The sequence below is a fragment of the Misgurnus anguillicaudatus genome, chromosome 2 (genome assembly GCF_027580225.2).
Source record: "Misgurnus anguillicaudatus chromosome 2, ASM2758022v2, whole genome shotgun sequence".
NCBI lineage: Eukaryota > Metazoa > Chordata > Actinopteri > Cypriniformes > Cobitidae > Misgurnus > Misgurnus anguillicaudatus.
Genome location: NC_073338.2, coordinates 21,515,065 through 21,530,634, shown reverse-complemented (window position 1 = coordinate 21,530,634; position 15,570 = coordinate 21,515,065). Strand labels below are relative to the sequence as shown.

Genomic DNA, 15,570 nt, shown 5'->3' with positions numbered 1-15,570 from the left:
GCCACCTAGTGGTCAGGATATGTAAAGTAATTGTTTAAAATCTTTATAGCATTTGATTAAATTGCCACTATGACATAAGACTTCACTCTATTGATTCCTTGGCTCATGCTGAGTCCGACTGTACCAAATATGTCTGAGTCAAACCTACTTCCTGTCAGCCATTTTGAATTATATTGAACACCTACTTTTTCAAACTCCTCCTAGAGCGCTCGTGTGATTGGCTTGATTTTTGGTATGCATCATCTAAAGACACTCCAGACAAAAAGTTATCAAAAGCTTTTCGGTAGACCTATCCATTGTTGTATAACGCATCAAAGAATGCGAGGGCGAGCACGCCAAAATGTGTTTGAGCCTGTATCTTCGCAAAACTTTTGCGTATTAATATGAGACTTGGTATATGTCATAACAGTGATGACCTGAGGGTGCATGCAACATTTCGTCACACTGCCCCCTACTGGTCACGAGATATAAAAAATGTCTATTTTTGCTTATAACTACTGCAAACTTGAATGTAAAATTATGAGACTGGTCTTGTTAGATTTCTTGAGGCATACCGAGTCAAACGATACCAAATGGTTTTTGGTCGGCCATTTTGTGTGTCGGCCATTTTGAATTTTTTCTTTAAATTCAAGTATTTCAGAAACGCAATTGCGTATTGTTATGAAACTTGGTATGGTTCATCAGCAACATGTTCTGGGAGGACTTGTAAACTTTTTGGCGCCCCCTAGTGGTCAAGAGATTTGAAGCTATATCTCTGCATCTCTTTATCGTATTTACACCAAATTTGGTGGGTGTCATCACAATCAAGGCCTGAGTTACAATTTATTGTTTGGTCAGTGCCCCCTAGTGGTCAAGTCATTTGAGGCTATATCTCTGTATCGGTTTATCGTATTTACACTTAATTCGGTATGTGTCATCACAGTCATGACCTGAGGCACCATCTATTGTTTCGACACAACGCCACCTAGTGGTCTCAAGATACGAAAAAATTGCTATTTTTTCATAAAACTAATGCAAACTTAGATCTTAAATCATGACAGTCATCACGTATGAATCATTTTTTGCCATGTTTGGCTTGACCCCGGTATCGCTGCTTGCAGCTATATTTAGGGGTCAAGCCCCGAAGGGGCGTAGAACCCTATTGTTATTGTTAGTTTTCTTATTATTATTATTTATCTTCCTCGTTCTTCCACCCAAAAGTCAATGGCAGCCCATAGAACCGTACGTAGGAAAGTTATGAAATTTGGCACACATGTAGAGGACAGTCTCAGAAGTTACTATAGCAACATTGGTGTGTCTGACTCAAACCCTCTAGCGCCACCAACAGTCCAAAAATCCACTTATGTTCATGTTCATAACTTCTGACCCGTGAGTCCTAGAAACTAAATTCTTGTTTCCTCTGAATCCTTTGCTCATGATGATTCAATTGCACACATTGATGTCATTTGTGTCATGCACATCTTTCCGCCATTTTGAATTTTCCGTAAAACCTACTTTTTCGAACTCCTCCTAGACCGTTTGTCCGATTTGCATGTCCTTTGGTATGTAGCATCTAGAGACACCCCAGACAAAAAGTTATCAAAAGCTTTTTGATAGACCAATGCGTTCTCGTATAAATTGACAACATATATGGCGGCGAGCACGCCAAAATGGACGTGAGGCCGTATCTTCGCAACACTTTGGTGTATCGACACAAAACTTGGTATATGTCATTACAGTCATGACTTGAGGGTGCCTGCAACGTTTCGTCACAGCGCCACCTAGTGGTCACGAGATTCAAAAAATGCCTATTTTTGCTTATAACTACTTCAAACTTGAGTCTAAAATCATGAAGGTGGTCTTGTAAGATTCCTTGAGGCATGCAGAGTCAAACGATACCAAACGGTTTTCGGTCGGCCATTTTGGGTGTCGGCCATTTTGAATTTTCTCATTAAGTTCAGTATTTCACAAACAGAATGGCCTATCGCTACGAAATTTGGCATGGTTCATCAGTGACATGTTCTGAGCGCACCTATAAATCTTTAAGACAGCACCACCTAGTGGTCAGGATATGTAAATAAATTGTTTAAAATCTTTATATCATTTGATTAAATTGCCACACTGACATAAGACTTCACTCTATTGATTCCTTGGCTCATGCTGAGTCTGACTGTACCAAATATGTCTGAGTCAAACCTACTTCCTGTCTGCCATTTTGAATTATATTGAACACCTACTTTTTCGAACTCCTCCTAGAGCGCTCGTGTGATTGGCTTGATTTTTGGTATGCATCGTCTAGAGACACTCTAGACAAAAAGTTATCAAAAGCTTTTCGGTAGACCTATCCGTTGTCGTATAACGCATCAAAGAATGCGAGGGCGAGCACGCCAAAATGTGTTTGAGCCTGTATCTTCGCAAAACATTTGCGTATTAATATGAGACTTGGTATATGTCATACCAGTGATGACCTGAGGGTGCATGCACCATTTCGTCACACTGCCCCCTACTGGTCACGAGATATAAAAAATGTCTACTTTTGCTTATAACTATTGCAAACTTGAATGTAAAATTATGAGACTGGTCTTGTTAGATTTCTTGAGGCATGCCGAGTCAAACGATACCAAATGGTTTTTGGTCGGCCATTTTGTGTGTCGGCCATTTTGAATTTTTTCTTTAAGTTCAAGTATTTCAGAAACGCAATTGCGTATTGTTATGAAACTTGGTATGGTTCATCAGCAACATGTTCTGGGAGGACTTGTAAACTTTTCGGTGCCCCCTAGTGGTCAAGAGATTTGAAGCTATATCTCTGCATCTCTTTATCGTATTTACACAAAATTTGGTGGGTGTCATCACAATCAAGACCTGAATCACAATTTGTTTTTTGGTCAGTGCCCCCTAGTGGTCAAGTCATTTAAGGCTATATCTCTGCATCTCTTTATTGTATTTACACCAAATTTGGTGGGTGTCATCACAATCAAGACCTGAGTCACAATTTATTGTTTGGTTAGTGCCCCCTAGTGGTCAAGTCATTTAAGGCTATATCTCTGTATTGCTTTATCGTATTTACACTCAATTTGGTATGTGTCATCACAGTCATGACCTGAGGCACCATCTATTGTTTCGGCACCGCGCCACCTAGTGGTCTCAAGATACAAAAAATTGCTATTTTTTCATAAAACTAATGCAAACTTAGATCTTAAATCATGACAGTCATCACGTATGAATCATTTTTTGCCATGTTTGGCTTGACCCCGGTATCGCTGCTTGCAGCTATATTTAGGGGTCAAGCCCCGAAGGGGCGTAGAACCCTATTGTTATTGTTAGTTTTCTTATTATTATTATTATTATTATTTTTCTTCCTCGTTCTTCCGCCGAAAGTCAATGGCAGCCCATAGAACCGTACATAGGAAAGTTATGAAATTTGGCACACATGTAGAGGACAGTCTCAGAAGTTACTATAGCAACTTTGGTGTGTCTGACTCAAACCCTCTAGCGCCACCAACAGTCCAAAAATCCACTTATGTTCATGCTCATAACTTCTGACCCCTGAGTCCTAGAAACTAAATTCTTGTTTCCTCTGAATCCTTTGCTCATGATGATTCAAATGCACACATTGATGTCATTTGTGTCATGCACATCTTTCCGCCATTTTGAATTTTCCGTAAAACCTACTTTTTCGAACTCCTCCTAGAGCGTTTGTCCGATTTGCATGTCCTTTGGTATCTAGCATCTATAGACACCCCTGACAAAAAGTTATCAAAAGCTTTTTGATAGACCAATGCGTTCTCGTATACCGTGACAACATATACGGCGGCGAGCACGCCAAAATGGACGTGAGGCCGTATCTTCGCAACACTTTGGTGTATCGACACGAAACTTGGTATATGTCATTACAGTCATGACCTGAGGGTGCCTGCAACGTTTCGTCACAGCGCCACCTAGTGGTCACGAGATTCGAAAAATGCCTATTTTCGCTTATAACTACTTCAAACTTGAGTCTAAAATCATGAAGGTGGTCTTGTTAGATTCCTTGAGGCATGCCGAGTCAAACGATACCAAACGGTTTTCGGTCGGCCATTTTGAGTGTCGGCCATTTTGAATTTTCTCATTAAGTTCAGTATTTCACAAACAGAATGGCGTATCGCTACGAAATTTGGCATGGTTCATCAGTGACATGTTCTGAGCGCACCTATAAATCTTTAGGACGGCGCCACCTAGTGGTCAGGATATGTAAATAAATTGTTTAAAATCTTTTTCATTTGATTAAATTGCCACTATGACATAAGACTTCACTCTATTGATTCCTTGGCTCATGCTGAGTCCGACTGTACCAAGTATGTCTGAGTCAAACCTACTTCCTGTCGGCCATTTTGAATAATATTGAAGACCTACTTTTTCGAACTCCTCCTAGAGCGCTTGTTTGATTTGCTTGAATTTTGTTAGGCATCATCTAGAGTCACTCTAGACAAAAGTTATCAAAAGCTTTTCGGTAGACCTATCCGTTGTCGTATAACGCATCAAAGAATGCGAGGGCGAGCACGCCAAAATGTGTTTGAGCCTGTATCTTCGCAAAACTTTTGCGTAATAATATGAGACTTGGTATATGTCATAACAGTGATGACCTGAGGGTGCATGCACCATTTCGTCACACTGCCCCCTACTGGTCATGAGATATAAAATATGTCTATTTTTGCTTATAACTACTGCAAACTTGAATGTAAAATTATGAGACTAGTCTTTTTAGATTTCGTGAGGCATGCCGAGTCAAACGATACCAAATGGTTTTTGGTCGGCCATTTTGTGTGTCGGCCATTTTGAATTTTTTCTTTAAATTGAAGTATTTCAGAAACACAATTGCGTATTGTTATGAAACTTGGTATGGTTCATCAGCAACATGTTCTGGGAGGACTTGTAAACTTTTCGGCACCCCCTAGTGGTCAAAAGATTTGAAGCTATATCTCTTCATCTCTTTATCGTATTAACACCAAATTTGGTGGGTGTCATCACAATCAAGACCTGAGTCACAATTTATTGTTTGGTCAGTGCCCCCTAGTGGTCAAGTCATTTAAGGCTATATCTCCATATCGCTTTATTGTATTTACACTAAATTTGGTATGTGTCATCACAGTCATGACCTGAGGTACCATCTATTGTTTCGGCACAGCGCCACCTAGTGGTCTCAAGATACGAAAAAATTGCTATTTTTTATAAAACTAATGCAAACTTAGATCTTAAATCATGACAGTCATCACGTATGAATCATTTTTTGCCATGTTTGGCTTGACCCCGGTATCGCTGCTTGCAGCTATATTTATTATTAGTTATTCTTCTTCCGCCATTGCGGTCTATGGCAGCCCATAGAACCGTACGTAGGAAAGTTATGAAATTTGGCACACTGATAAACGACAGTCCAATGTGTCCCCACAGCAAATTTGGAGTCTCTATATCTAACCCACTAGCGCCACCAACAGTCCAAAATTGCACTTATGTTTTTGCCTATAACTTCTGACCCGTACGTCCTAGAAATTAAATTCTTGTTTCCTCTGATTCCTTGGCTCAAGACGATTCGATTGGACCCTATGACGTCATTTTCCGTCATGAAAATTTTCCCGCCATTTTTAAATATTCATAAAACCTACTTTTGCGAACTCGTCCTAGAGCTTTTGCCGGATTGCCTTGAAAATCGGTATGCACCATCTAGAGACACTCAAGGCAAAAAGTTATTAAAAGAATTTTGATAAACCAATCCGTTGTCGTATAGCGCGTCAACAAATTTTACGTAGAGCTCAAAAAAACGGATTTGAGGCTGTATCTTCGCCAAACTTAAGCCTATTGACACGATACTTTGTATTTGTGATGCCAGTCAGGAACTAAGGGTGCATGCAGAGTTTCGTCACAGCGCCACCTAGTGGTCAGACTTATGTTTTACATGCCTATAACTTTGGCTCTGATTGACATATTTTCACAGGACTTGTTTCCTTTGAGTTCTAAATAGTTGCCGAGTCCAACGATACCAAACATACCCGAATTCGCCTTACGGTTAACCCTGCGCAGCAAAATAGCACTTAAGAAACACGCGTAAATATCTCCGCGAACGTTTTTCCGATCGACTCGAAAACACCATAGGAAGAAACTAACCTTACCTTCTGAACAAAAAGTTCTATTGGCGTTATATTAAAATTTTCATCAGAAATGGCCGAAAATTGCAAAAAACGAAAAATTACCTTCAAATTTTGTGTTTTTTACACATAAATGGTTGTAACTTTGTAACGAAAAGAGATTTTTTCACCAGATTTGATACGATGATGCATGAGCACATTCTGAGGCCACACAAAAAAAATTGTATGCTTGCACCACTAGATGGCCTTATAATTGAACAAAACCTTTGATAACAAGCCAGCCCTATGGTCATACAACTGTTTCTTAACTAAACTAAAGTGTATAGTCATAAAACTAGCTAGATGTAACACAATCATGACCTGATGTTGCATGCACAATTTTTTCATTGCGCCACCTACTGGTTTTGAGATGGAATATGGTATTTTTGCCTAAAACTACTGCAACAACACATCTAAAACCATGAGTCATCATGGATTATTCCTTTCATGGCTTTGACTATAATCACTGGTGGTTGCCAATTTACTCCCTAGCAACCATTGAGAATACCTTATCAACCGTTTTTGCAAAAGCTATATCTCTGCATCAGAACATCGTAGAGACATGGGGATGGTCTCTTTTGACTAATTAAACTTGTTGTAACATGATGTGACCACTGCAAACACCACTCACATGTCCTTCAGTGTTCTAATGTTCCATGATTGTCAATAACAGAAGGACGATTGCAGTAGACAAGAACTTAGATTAATTTTGTTGATAACTTTTTTGTTTTTTCATCTAAAATTATTAGATTTACCTAGGTTCTTCAATCTGCTTATCCAATCTCAATTTTACATCCTTTTGTGCCCTTTTCGGCTTGACCCCGGCATTGCTGCTTGCAGCTATATTTAGGGGTCAAGCCCAGAATGGGCGAAGACCCCTATTGTATCTGTTAGTTTTCTTATTATTATTATTAGTTATTCTTCTTCTTCCGCCATTGCGGTCTATGGCAGCCCATAGAACCGTACGTAGGAAAGTTATGAAATTTGGCACACTGATAAAGGACAGTCCAATGTGTCCCCATAGCAAATTTGGAGTCTCTATGTCTAACCCGCTAGCGCCACCAACAGTCCAAAGTTGCACTTACGTTTTTGCTTATAACTTCTGACCCATACGTCCTAGAAATTAAATTCTTGTTTCATCTGATTCCTTGGCTCAAGACGATTCGACTGGACCCTATGACGTCATTTTCCGTCATGAAAATTTTTCCGCCATTTTGAATTATTCGTAAAACCTACTTTTGCGAACTCGTCCTAGAGCTTTAGCCCGATTTCCACAAAAATGGGTATGTAGCATCTAGAGACCCTCACGGCAAAAAGTTATGGAATTCATGTCAATTCGTCGATCCGTTTCTGTAAACCGCGTCAACGAATTTTACGTAGAGCGCAAAAAAACGGATTTGAGGCTGTATCTTCGGCAAACTTAAGCCTATTGACACGATACTTGGTACTTGTGATGCCAGTCAGGAACTCAGGGTGCATGCAGAGTTTTGTCACAGCGCCACCTAGTGGTCAGATTAATGTATTACACGCCTATAACTTTGGCTGCGGTCAATGTATTGTCACGGGACTTGTTTCCTTGGAGTTTTGAATAGTTGCCGAGTCCAACGATACCAAACTTGCCAGAATTCGCCTTACGGTTAACCCTGCGCAGCAAAATAGCGCTTAAAAAACACGCGTGAATATCTCCGCGAGCGTTTTTCCGATCGACTCGAAAACACCATAGGAAGAAACTAACCTTAACTTCTGAACAAAAAGTTCTATTGGCGTTATATTAAAATTTCCATCAGAAATGGCCGAAAATTGCAAAAAACGAAAAATTAACTTTAAATTTGGTGTTTTTTACACATAAATGGTTATAACTCTGCAACAAAATGAGATTTTTACACCAGATTTGATACGCTGATGCATGAGCACATTCTGAGACCACACAAAAAAAATTGTATGCTTGCACCACTAGATGGCCTTATAATTGAACAAAACCTTTGATAACAAGCCAGCCTTATGGTCATACAACTGTTTCTTAACTAAACTAAAGTGTATAGTCATAAAACTAGCTAGATGTAACACAATCATGACCTGATGTTGCATGCAAAAATTTTTCATTGCGCCACCTACTGGTTTTGAGATAGAATATGGTATTTTTGCCTAAAACTACTGCAACAACACATCTAAAACCATGAGTCATCATGGGTTATTCCTTTCATGGCTTTGACTATAATCACTGGTGGTTGCCAATTCACTCCCTAGCAACCATTGAGAATACCTTATCAACCGTTTTTGCAAAAGCTATATCTCTGAATCAGAACATCGTAGAGACACGGGGATGGTCTCTTTTGACTAATTAAACTTGTTATAACATGACGTGACCCATGTTTTGCCACTGCAAACACCACTCGCATGTCCTTCAGTGCTCTAATGTTCCCTGATTGTCAATAATAGAAGGACGATTGCAGTAGACAAGAACTTAGATTATTTTTGTTAATAACTTTTTTGTTTTTTCATCTAAAATTATTAGGTTTACCTAGGGTCTTCAATTTGCTTATCCAATCTCAATTTTACATCCTTTTGTGCCCTTTTCGGCTTGACCCCGGCATTGCTGCTTGCAGCTATATTTAGGGGTCAAGCCCCGAAGGGGCGTAGAACCCTATTGTTATTGTTAGTTTTCTTATTATTATTATTATTATTATTCTTCCTCTTCCGCCATTGAAGTCAAAGGCAGCCCATAGAACCGTACATAGGAAAGTTATGAAATTTGGCACACATGTACAGGACAGTCTCAGAAGTTACTATAGCAAATTCGGTGTGTCTAACTCAAACTCTCTAGCGCCACCAACAGTCCAAAAGTCCACTTATGTTCATGCTCATAACTTCTGACCCGTGAGTCCTAGAAACTAAATTCTTGTTTCCTCTGAATCCTTGGCTCATGTTGATTCAATTGCACACATTGATGTCATTTGTGTCATGCACATCTTTCCGCCATTTTGAATTTTCCGTAAAACCTACTTTTTCGAACTCCTCCTAGAGCGTTCGTCCGATTTGCATGTCCTTTGGTATGTAGCATCTAGAGACACCCCAGACAAAAAGTTATCAAAAGCTTTTTTATAGACCAATGCGTTCTCGTATAAATTGACAACATATATGGCGGCGAGCACGCCAAAACGGACGTGAGGCTGTATCTTTGCAAACTTTATTGTATCGACACGAAACTTGGTATATGTCATTACAGTCTTGACCTGAGGGTGCCTGCAACGTTTCGTCACAGCGCCACCTAGTGGTCACGAGATTCGAAAAATGCCTATTTTCGCATATAACTACTTCAAACTTGAGTCTAAAATCATGAAGGTGGTCTTGTTAGATTTCTTGAGGCATGCCGAGTCAAACGATACCAAATGGTTTTTGGTCGGCCATTTTGTGTGTCGGCCATTTTGAATTTTTCTTTAAGTTCAAGTATTTCAGAAACGCAATTGCGTATTGTTATGAAACTTGGTATAGTTCATCAGCAACATGTTCTGGGAGGACTTGTAAACTTTCCGGTGCCCCCTAGTGGTCAAGAGATTTGAAGCTATATCTCTGCATCTCTTTATCGTATTTACACCAAATTTGGTGGGTGTCATCACAATCAAGACCTGAGTCACAATTAATTTTTTGGTCAGTGCCCCCTAGTGGTCAAGTCATTTAAGGCTATATCTCTGCATCTCTTTATTGTATTTACACCAAATTTGGTGGGTGTCATCACAATCAAGACCTGAGTCACAATTTATTTTTTGGTGAGTGCCCCCTAGTGGTCAAGTCATTTAAGGATATATCTCTGCATCTCTTTATTGTATTCACACCAAATTTGGTGGGTGTCATCACAATCAAGACCTGAGTCACAATTTATTTTTTGGTCAGTGACCCCTAGTGGTCAATGCAATTAAAGGTTATATCTCCGTATCGCTTTATTGTATTTACACTAAATTTGGTAGGTGTCATCACAGTCATGACCTGAGGCACCATCTATTCTTTTGGCACAGTGCCACCTAGTGGTCTCAAGATACAAAAAAATTGCTTTTTTTCATAAAACTAATGCAAACTTAGATGTTAAATCATGGCAGTCATCACGTATGAATCATTTTTTGCCATGTTTGGCTTGACCCCGGTATCGCTGCTTGCAGCTATATTTAGTTATTCTTCTTCTTCTTCTTCCGCCATTGCGGTCTATGGCAGCCCATAGAACCGTACGTAGGAAAGTTATGAAATTTGGCACACTGATAAAGGACAGTCCAATGTGTCCCCATAGCAAATTTGGAGTCTCTATGTCTAACCCACTAGCGCCACCAATAGTCCAAAGTTGCACTTATGTTTTTGCTTATAACTTCTGATCCGTAAGTCCTATAAACAAAATTCTTGCTTCCTCTGATTCCTTGGCTCAAGACGATTCGATTGGACCCTATGACGTCATTTTCCGTCATGAAAATTTTCCGCCATTTTGAATTATTCGTAAAACCTACTTTTGCGAACTCGTCCTAGGGCTTTTGTCCGATTGCCACGAAAATCAGTATGCAGCATCTATAGACACTTAAGGCAAAAAGTTATTAAAAGAATTTTGATAAACCAATCCTTTGTCGTATGGCGCATCAACAAATTTTACGTAGAGTGCAAAAAAACAGGTTTTTGTCTGTATCTTCGCCAAACTTAAGCCTATTGACACAACACTTGGTACTTGTGATGCCAGTCAGGAACTGAGGGTGCATGCACAGTTTCGTCGCAGCGCCACCTAGTGGCCAGACGAATGTTTTATACACCTATAACTTTGGCTGCGATTGACGTATTTTCATGGGACTTGTTTCTTTGTAGTTCTGAATCGTTGCCGAGTCCAACGATACGAAACATGCCAGATTTCGCCTTACGGTTAACCCTGCGCAGCAAAATAGCGCTTAAAAAACACGCGTGAATATCTCCATGAGCGTTTTTCCGATCGACTCGAAAACACCATAGGAAGAAACTAACTTTACCTTCTGAACAAAAAGTTCTATTGGCGTTATATTAAAATTTTCATCAGAAATGGCCGAAAATTGCAAAAAACGAAAAACTACCTTCAAATTTTGTGTTTTTTACACATAAATGATTGTAACTTCGTAACGAAAAGAGATTTTTTCACCAGCTTTGATGCACTGATGTATGAGCACATTCTGAGGCTACACAAAAAAATTGCATGCTTGCACCACTAGTTGGCCTTATAATTGAACAAAACCTTTGATAACAAGCCAGCCTTATGGTCATACAACTGTTTCTTAACTAAACTAAAGTGTATAGTCATAAAACTAGATAGATGTAACACAATCATGATCTAATGTTGCAAGTACAATTTCGTCATTGTGCCACCTACTGGTTTTGAGATAGAATATGGTATTTTTGCCTAAAACTACTGCAACAACACATCTAAAACCATGAGTCATCATGGATTATTCATTTCATGGCTTTGACTATAATCACTGGTGGTTGCCAATTCACTCCCCAGCAACCATTGAGAATACCTTATCAACCGTTTTTGCAAAAGCTATATCTCTGCATCAGAACATCGTAGAGACACGGGGATGGTCTCTTTTGACTAATTAAACTTGTTATAACATGATGTGACCCATGTTTTGCCATTGCAAACACCACTCACATTTCTTTCAGTGCTTTAATGTTCCATGATTGTCAACAACAGAAGGACGATTTCAGTAGACAAGAACTTAGATTATTTTTGTTGATAACTTTTTAGTTTTTTCATCTAAAATTCTTAGGTTTACCTAGGTTCTTCAATCTGCTTATCCAATCTCAATTTTACATCCTTTTGTGCCCTTTTCGGCTTGACCCCGGCATTGCTGCTTGCAGCTATATTTTTGTATTTGTTTTTTATTTTGTTGTAGTGTTTTTTAATTTGCTGTAGTGGTTTTTAATTTGCTGTAGTGTTTTTTTAATTTGTTGCTGTTTTTTAATTTGCTGTAGTGTTTTTTAATTTGTTGTAGTGTTTTTTTAATTTGTTGTTGTTTTTTAATTTGTTGTTGTTTAGTAATTTGTTGTTGTGGTTTGCACTTCAGGGCCACCGTACAGTAGACATGCACCTACGATGACAATTTCCGACCCCTCCATGATTTCCAAGCGGGAGAACTGGCAAAATAGCAGGGTGTTCAAATACCTATTTTCCTCACTGTAGATAAAAACAGCTTGTTCCAAGGTATTTAAAACAATACAGTTCATTATGTAAAGTCTTTATACACCACTGATAATATAGTTATGTAAATTATATTGCATTTCTGTCAAGACATCCTTCCAAAAGTTACACAATGCACTAGTGATGCACCGATGTATCAAAGTTGATGCACGAATTTCAAAGTGAAAGTGTAATAACGCTTTTATCCACCAGATGGCGCCAAACCGAATTGATCAAAAACGGAAGTTAAAAAGATTTAATGATTTATTTTAACTGCCTTTATGTTTGATAGTCATTCTGAGTCTGATCTCTAACATAAATTCCTTTACAAAAACGCAATTTTTTAAGCCTTTTGCTCAAAATGTTGTACTTTTGAAGAGAAATATCCATATTTCAGTGATTAAATTAAGTAGAAAAAGTAAATATATAATGAAACGTTTTTTCCCCATTTTGTTTGTTTGTTTGTTTGTTTATTGTTTGTTTGAAAGCAGAGGGTGTGTTCTTTAATTTGATATAATTTCTTCATTAAAGGTTGACAAATTGCACTTAAAAGTGACCAAGCTTAGTGTCACAATTTTGCTCATTTGATTTATGACTCAGGACCCCCAAAACATTGTATTTATTTCTAGATTTGAATTCCCAGAATTTCAATGCAGTCACTCTGTGAGCGTAAAACCCCAACAAATCTGCACCAGTAAACCATCGTCTGTAATCTCAAACTGTAATCTGCCAATTCAGCACAAACCTGATAATCTAACATGAGGAGCAGGGTACAGCGAACATTCACATCACCGGGCCTCTTCACCTGGAAACCATCTGTCTCTTGAGTCGTAGGGGTGCGATGCCACTGTAAAGACAAAATACATACTCATAAAAGCATACATATTTATGAAGTCACATAAACAAATAAATATATACGTTTCTTATAAAAAACATTCAATCGAATTAAACTGACAAGATCAGAAAAGTGGTAGCATGAATAAAATAAGGCTCTGTAAATGCGTTCGCTGCTTCTTTTCCTAAACCCCAGCCTGTTTTTGAGTGGTCACACTACTATTTAAAAGACACAACATAATGGCAATGACTCACAGCTCAACTAAATTAGCTTTCCTTGACATTGGAGGCTTTTTCAATGCTGTCTTTCTACACAGGTAAATCATTCTTTTATCACATGCTGCAATCTGGCGTGATGAAAACCGACAACCACCAAGGACAGTTTAAAGAGCCACCAATTGAATAAAGCCGAATGTGCCGCGCGCACGTTCCTTGCCAGGAGGGAAACGGGCACCGAATGAATGGGCCGAAGACACGAGGTTCACTCCTTGAGATTCGGGGGGGCGCCGCTGTGAATCTGCCCTCTCTAGATGTGAATGTCCCTAACAAAGCCCATAAATATTAAGTGCGTGAGACAGCTGGAAAGGTTCCCTTGTGTAATGTAAATGCCTGAGTCTGCCTGAATAGCACCTGTGCACAATAGCTTCTTCACTAAGATGGAGTAAAATGCTCTCTTGGAGAACAAAAACTCTACATTCGGTCCTCTGTAAGAGGTTTTGGGTTCACATATGCATTTCTTTTTTCTTGCAATTGGCTGCAATGTCATCACTTCACAGTGTCACGGGCAACTTCAATATATGTATCACGTTGCTATTGCGACCATAAAAACATGCTTTTCATGTGGTTTGGTTATCTGAACTTTTCATTATGACTTTCTCTCGCATTCCAAACTGTGGATGAACACAAAACAAAGACCAAGGAATGCTTAAAGATGTGTTAAGAAATGTGACATCTTTGTGCCCTGTCTTATTTCCAACCACGGTTGGAGTGAAACGGGAGATTCTTGCATGTTAATCGCTTTTAGCGTTGGTTTGTTGCAAATATCAAACATTTTTAAAATGGCTGTGAGTAAATTCATTCTCACCTCCACTAAATGATTGTCAGGGCCGTACAGATCCTTATCCAACTCAATAACCAGGCTCTTGAAGAAAGAAGAAAACTTCCTCTTTTGTTTCCCGGGCTAAATGTACATAGCGTGTAATAAAGCATAAAGATTAACCATAAAATAGAAGTGTAAATATTCACATATACACAATATGGTATAATAATAAAAATGACATTTGTTGTTAAGATTAAATTTAATTTTAATGGATCGTGTTGTAAAATAATGCTGACATCAGTTTACAAAGTGTCTGTGTCGATCTAAATGGCAATTTGTGACTATTAATAAAATTGTAGTAACTGTAGTTGTAGTCATTTTTAACCCAGCTGCCACTGTTTTTTTTTAGTTAAAGGTGCAGTGTGTAATTTTTAGAAGAATCTCTTGACAGAAATGCAAAATAATATACAAAGCTATATTATCAGGGGTGTATAAAGACCTTTCATAATGAACTGTTATGTGTTTATTACCTTAGAACGAGACCTTTTTATCTACATACAAAGAGGGTCCCCTTACATGGAAGTCGCCATTTTGTGCCGCCCTTTTTTTACAGAAGCCCTTAAAGGACAATTTTTTTTAATAAGTTGTCTCCAACAATGACATGTTTGTCTGGTGGCAGCTACCGTAGCTTCTCTATGCGTTTCAAAAACAAGGGGTGAGCAGTGGACTGAGCCGTTGGTTGCAATTCGCAACCTCACCACTAGATGCCGCTAAAATGTACACACTGCTTTTTTAAAACAACCCAGCATTGGTTAAATTACAATCCAACGGGTTGGGTTTGTCCTTTTTTGACGCAATTGTAGTTTTTTTAAAGTGTACCTAAATGTCCAAGAATTGTGTTGTATTAAATCATTAATTAAGTTAAAGGGGACATATCATGAAAATCTGACTTTTTCCATGTTTAAGTGCTATACTTGGGTCCCCAGTGCTTCTATCAACCTAAAAAATGTGAAAAAGATCAGCCCAGTAACTTAGTTTTGGTAAACCATTCTCTGCAAGCATGTGAAAAAAATAGGTAATTGAAATATGGCTCCCCTTGTGATGTCAGAAGGGGATCATTCAACCACGGCACTGCCATTTAGTGCAGAGATCAGCTCATTTGCATTGAAAAGGACACACCCAAAACAAAATCGGACCATTTTTGCTCACTGTCAACATGTTAACATGTTAACGTGCTATAATAAATTATCTATATGATATTTTGAGTCAGAGTTTCACATATGTACTCTGGGGACACCAAAGATTTATTTGACATCTCAAAAAAGTCTTGTGAAATGTCCCCTTTAAACAAGGTTAAAAAATCAATGTATTCAGTTTAACAG

The 15,570-nt window shown here is 38.6% G+C and overlaps 1 protein-coding gene across 3 annotated transcripts in view; it reads right to left on the bottom strand.

Moving 5' to 3' along the window:
* The window catches only part of smarcd3a (SWI/SNF related BAF chromatin remodeling complex subunit D3a), a 69,771-nt gene that overhangs the window by 39,772 nt on the left and 14,429 nt on the right, over window positions 1–15,570 (bottom strand). For all 3 annotated transcript variants that reach the window (XM_055201867.2, XM_055201866.2, XM_055201868.2), the window contains 2 exons: window positions 14,234–14,329; window positions 13,061–13,162 (listed from right to left, as the gene is read on the bottom strand). In XM_055201867.2, the coding sequence (XP_055057842.1) occupies window positions 13,061–13,162; window positions 14,234–14,329 (198 nt within the window). The remainder of the gene's footprint in view (window positions 1–13,060; window positions 13,163–14,233; window positions 14,330–15,570) is intronic.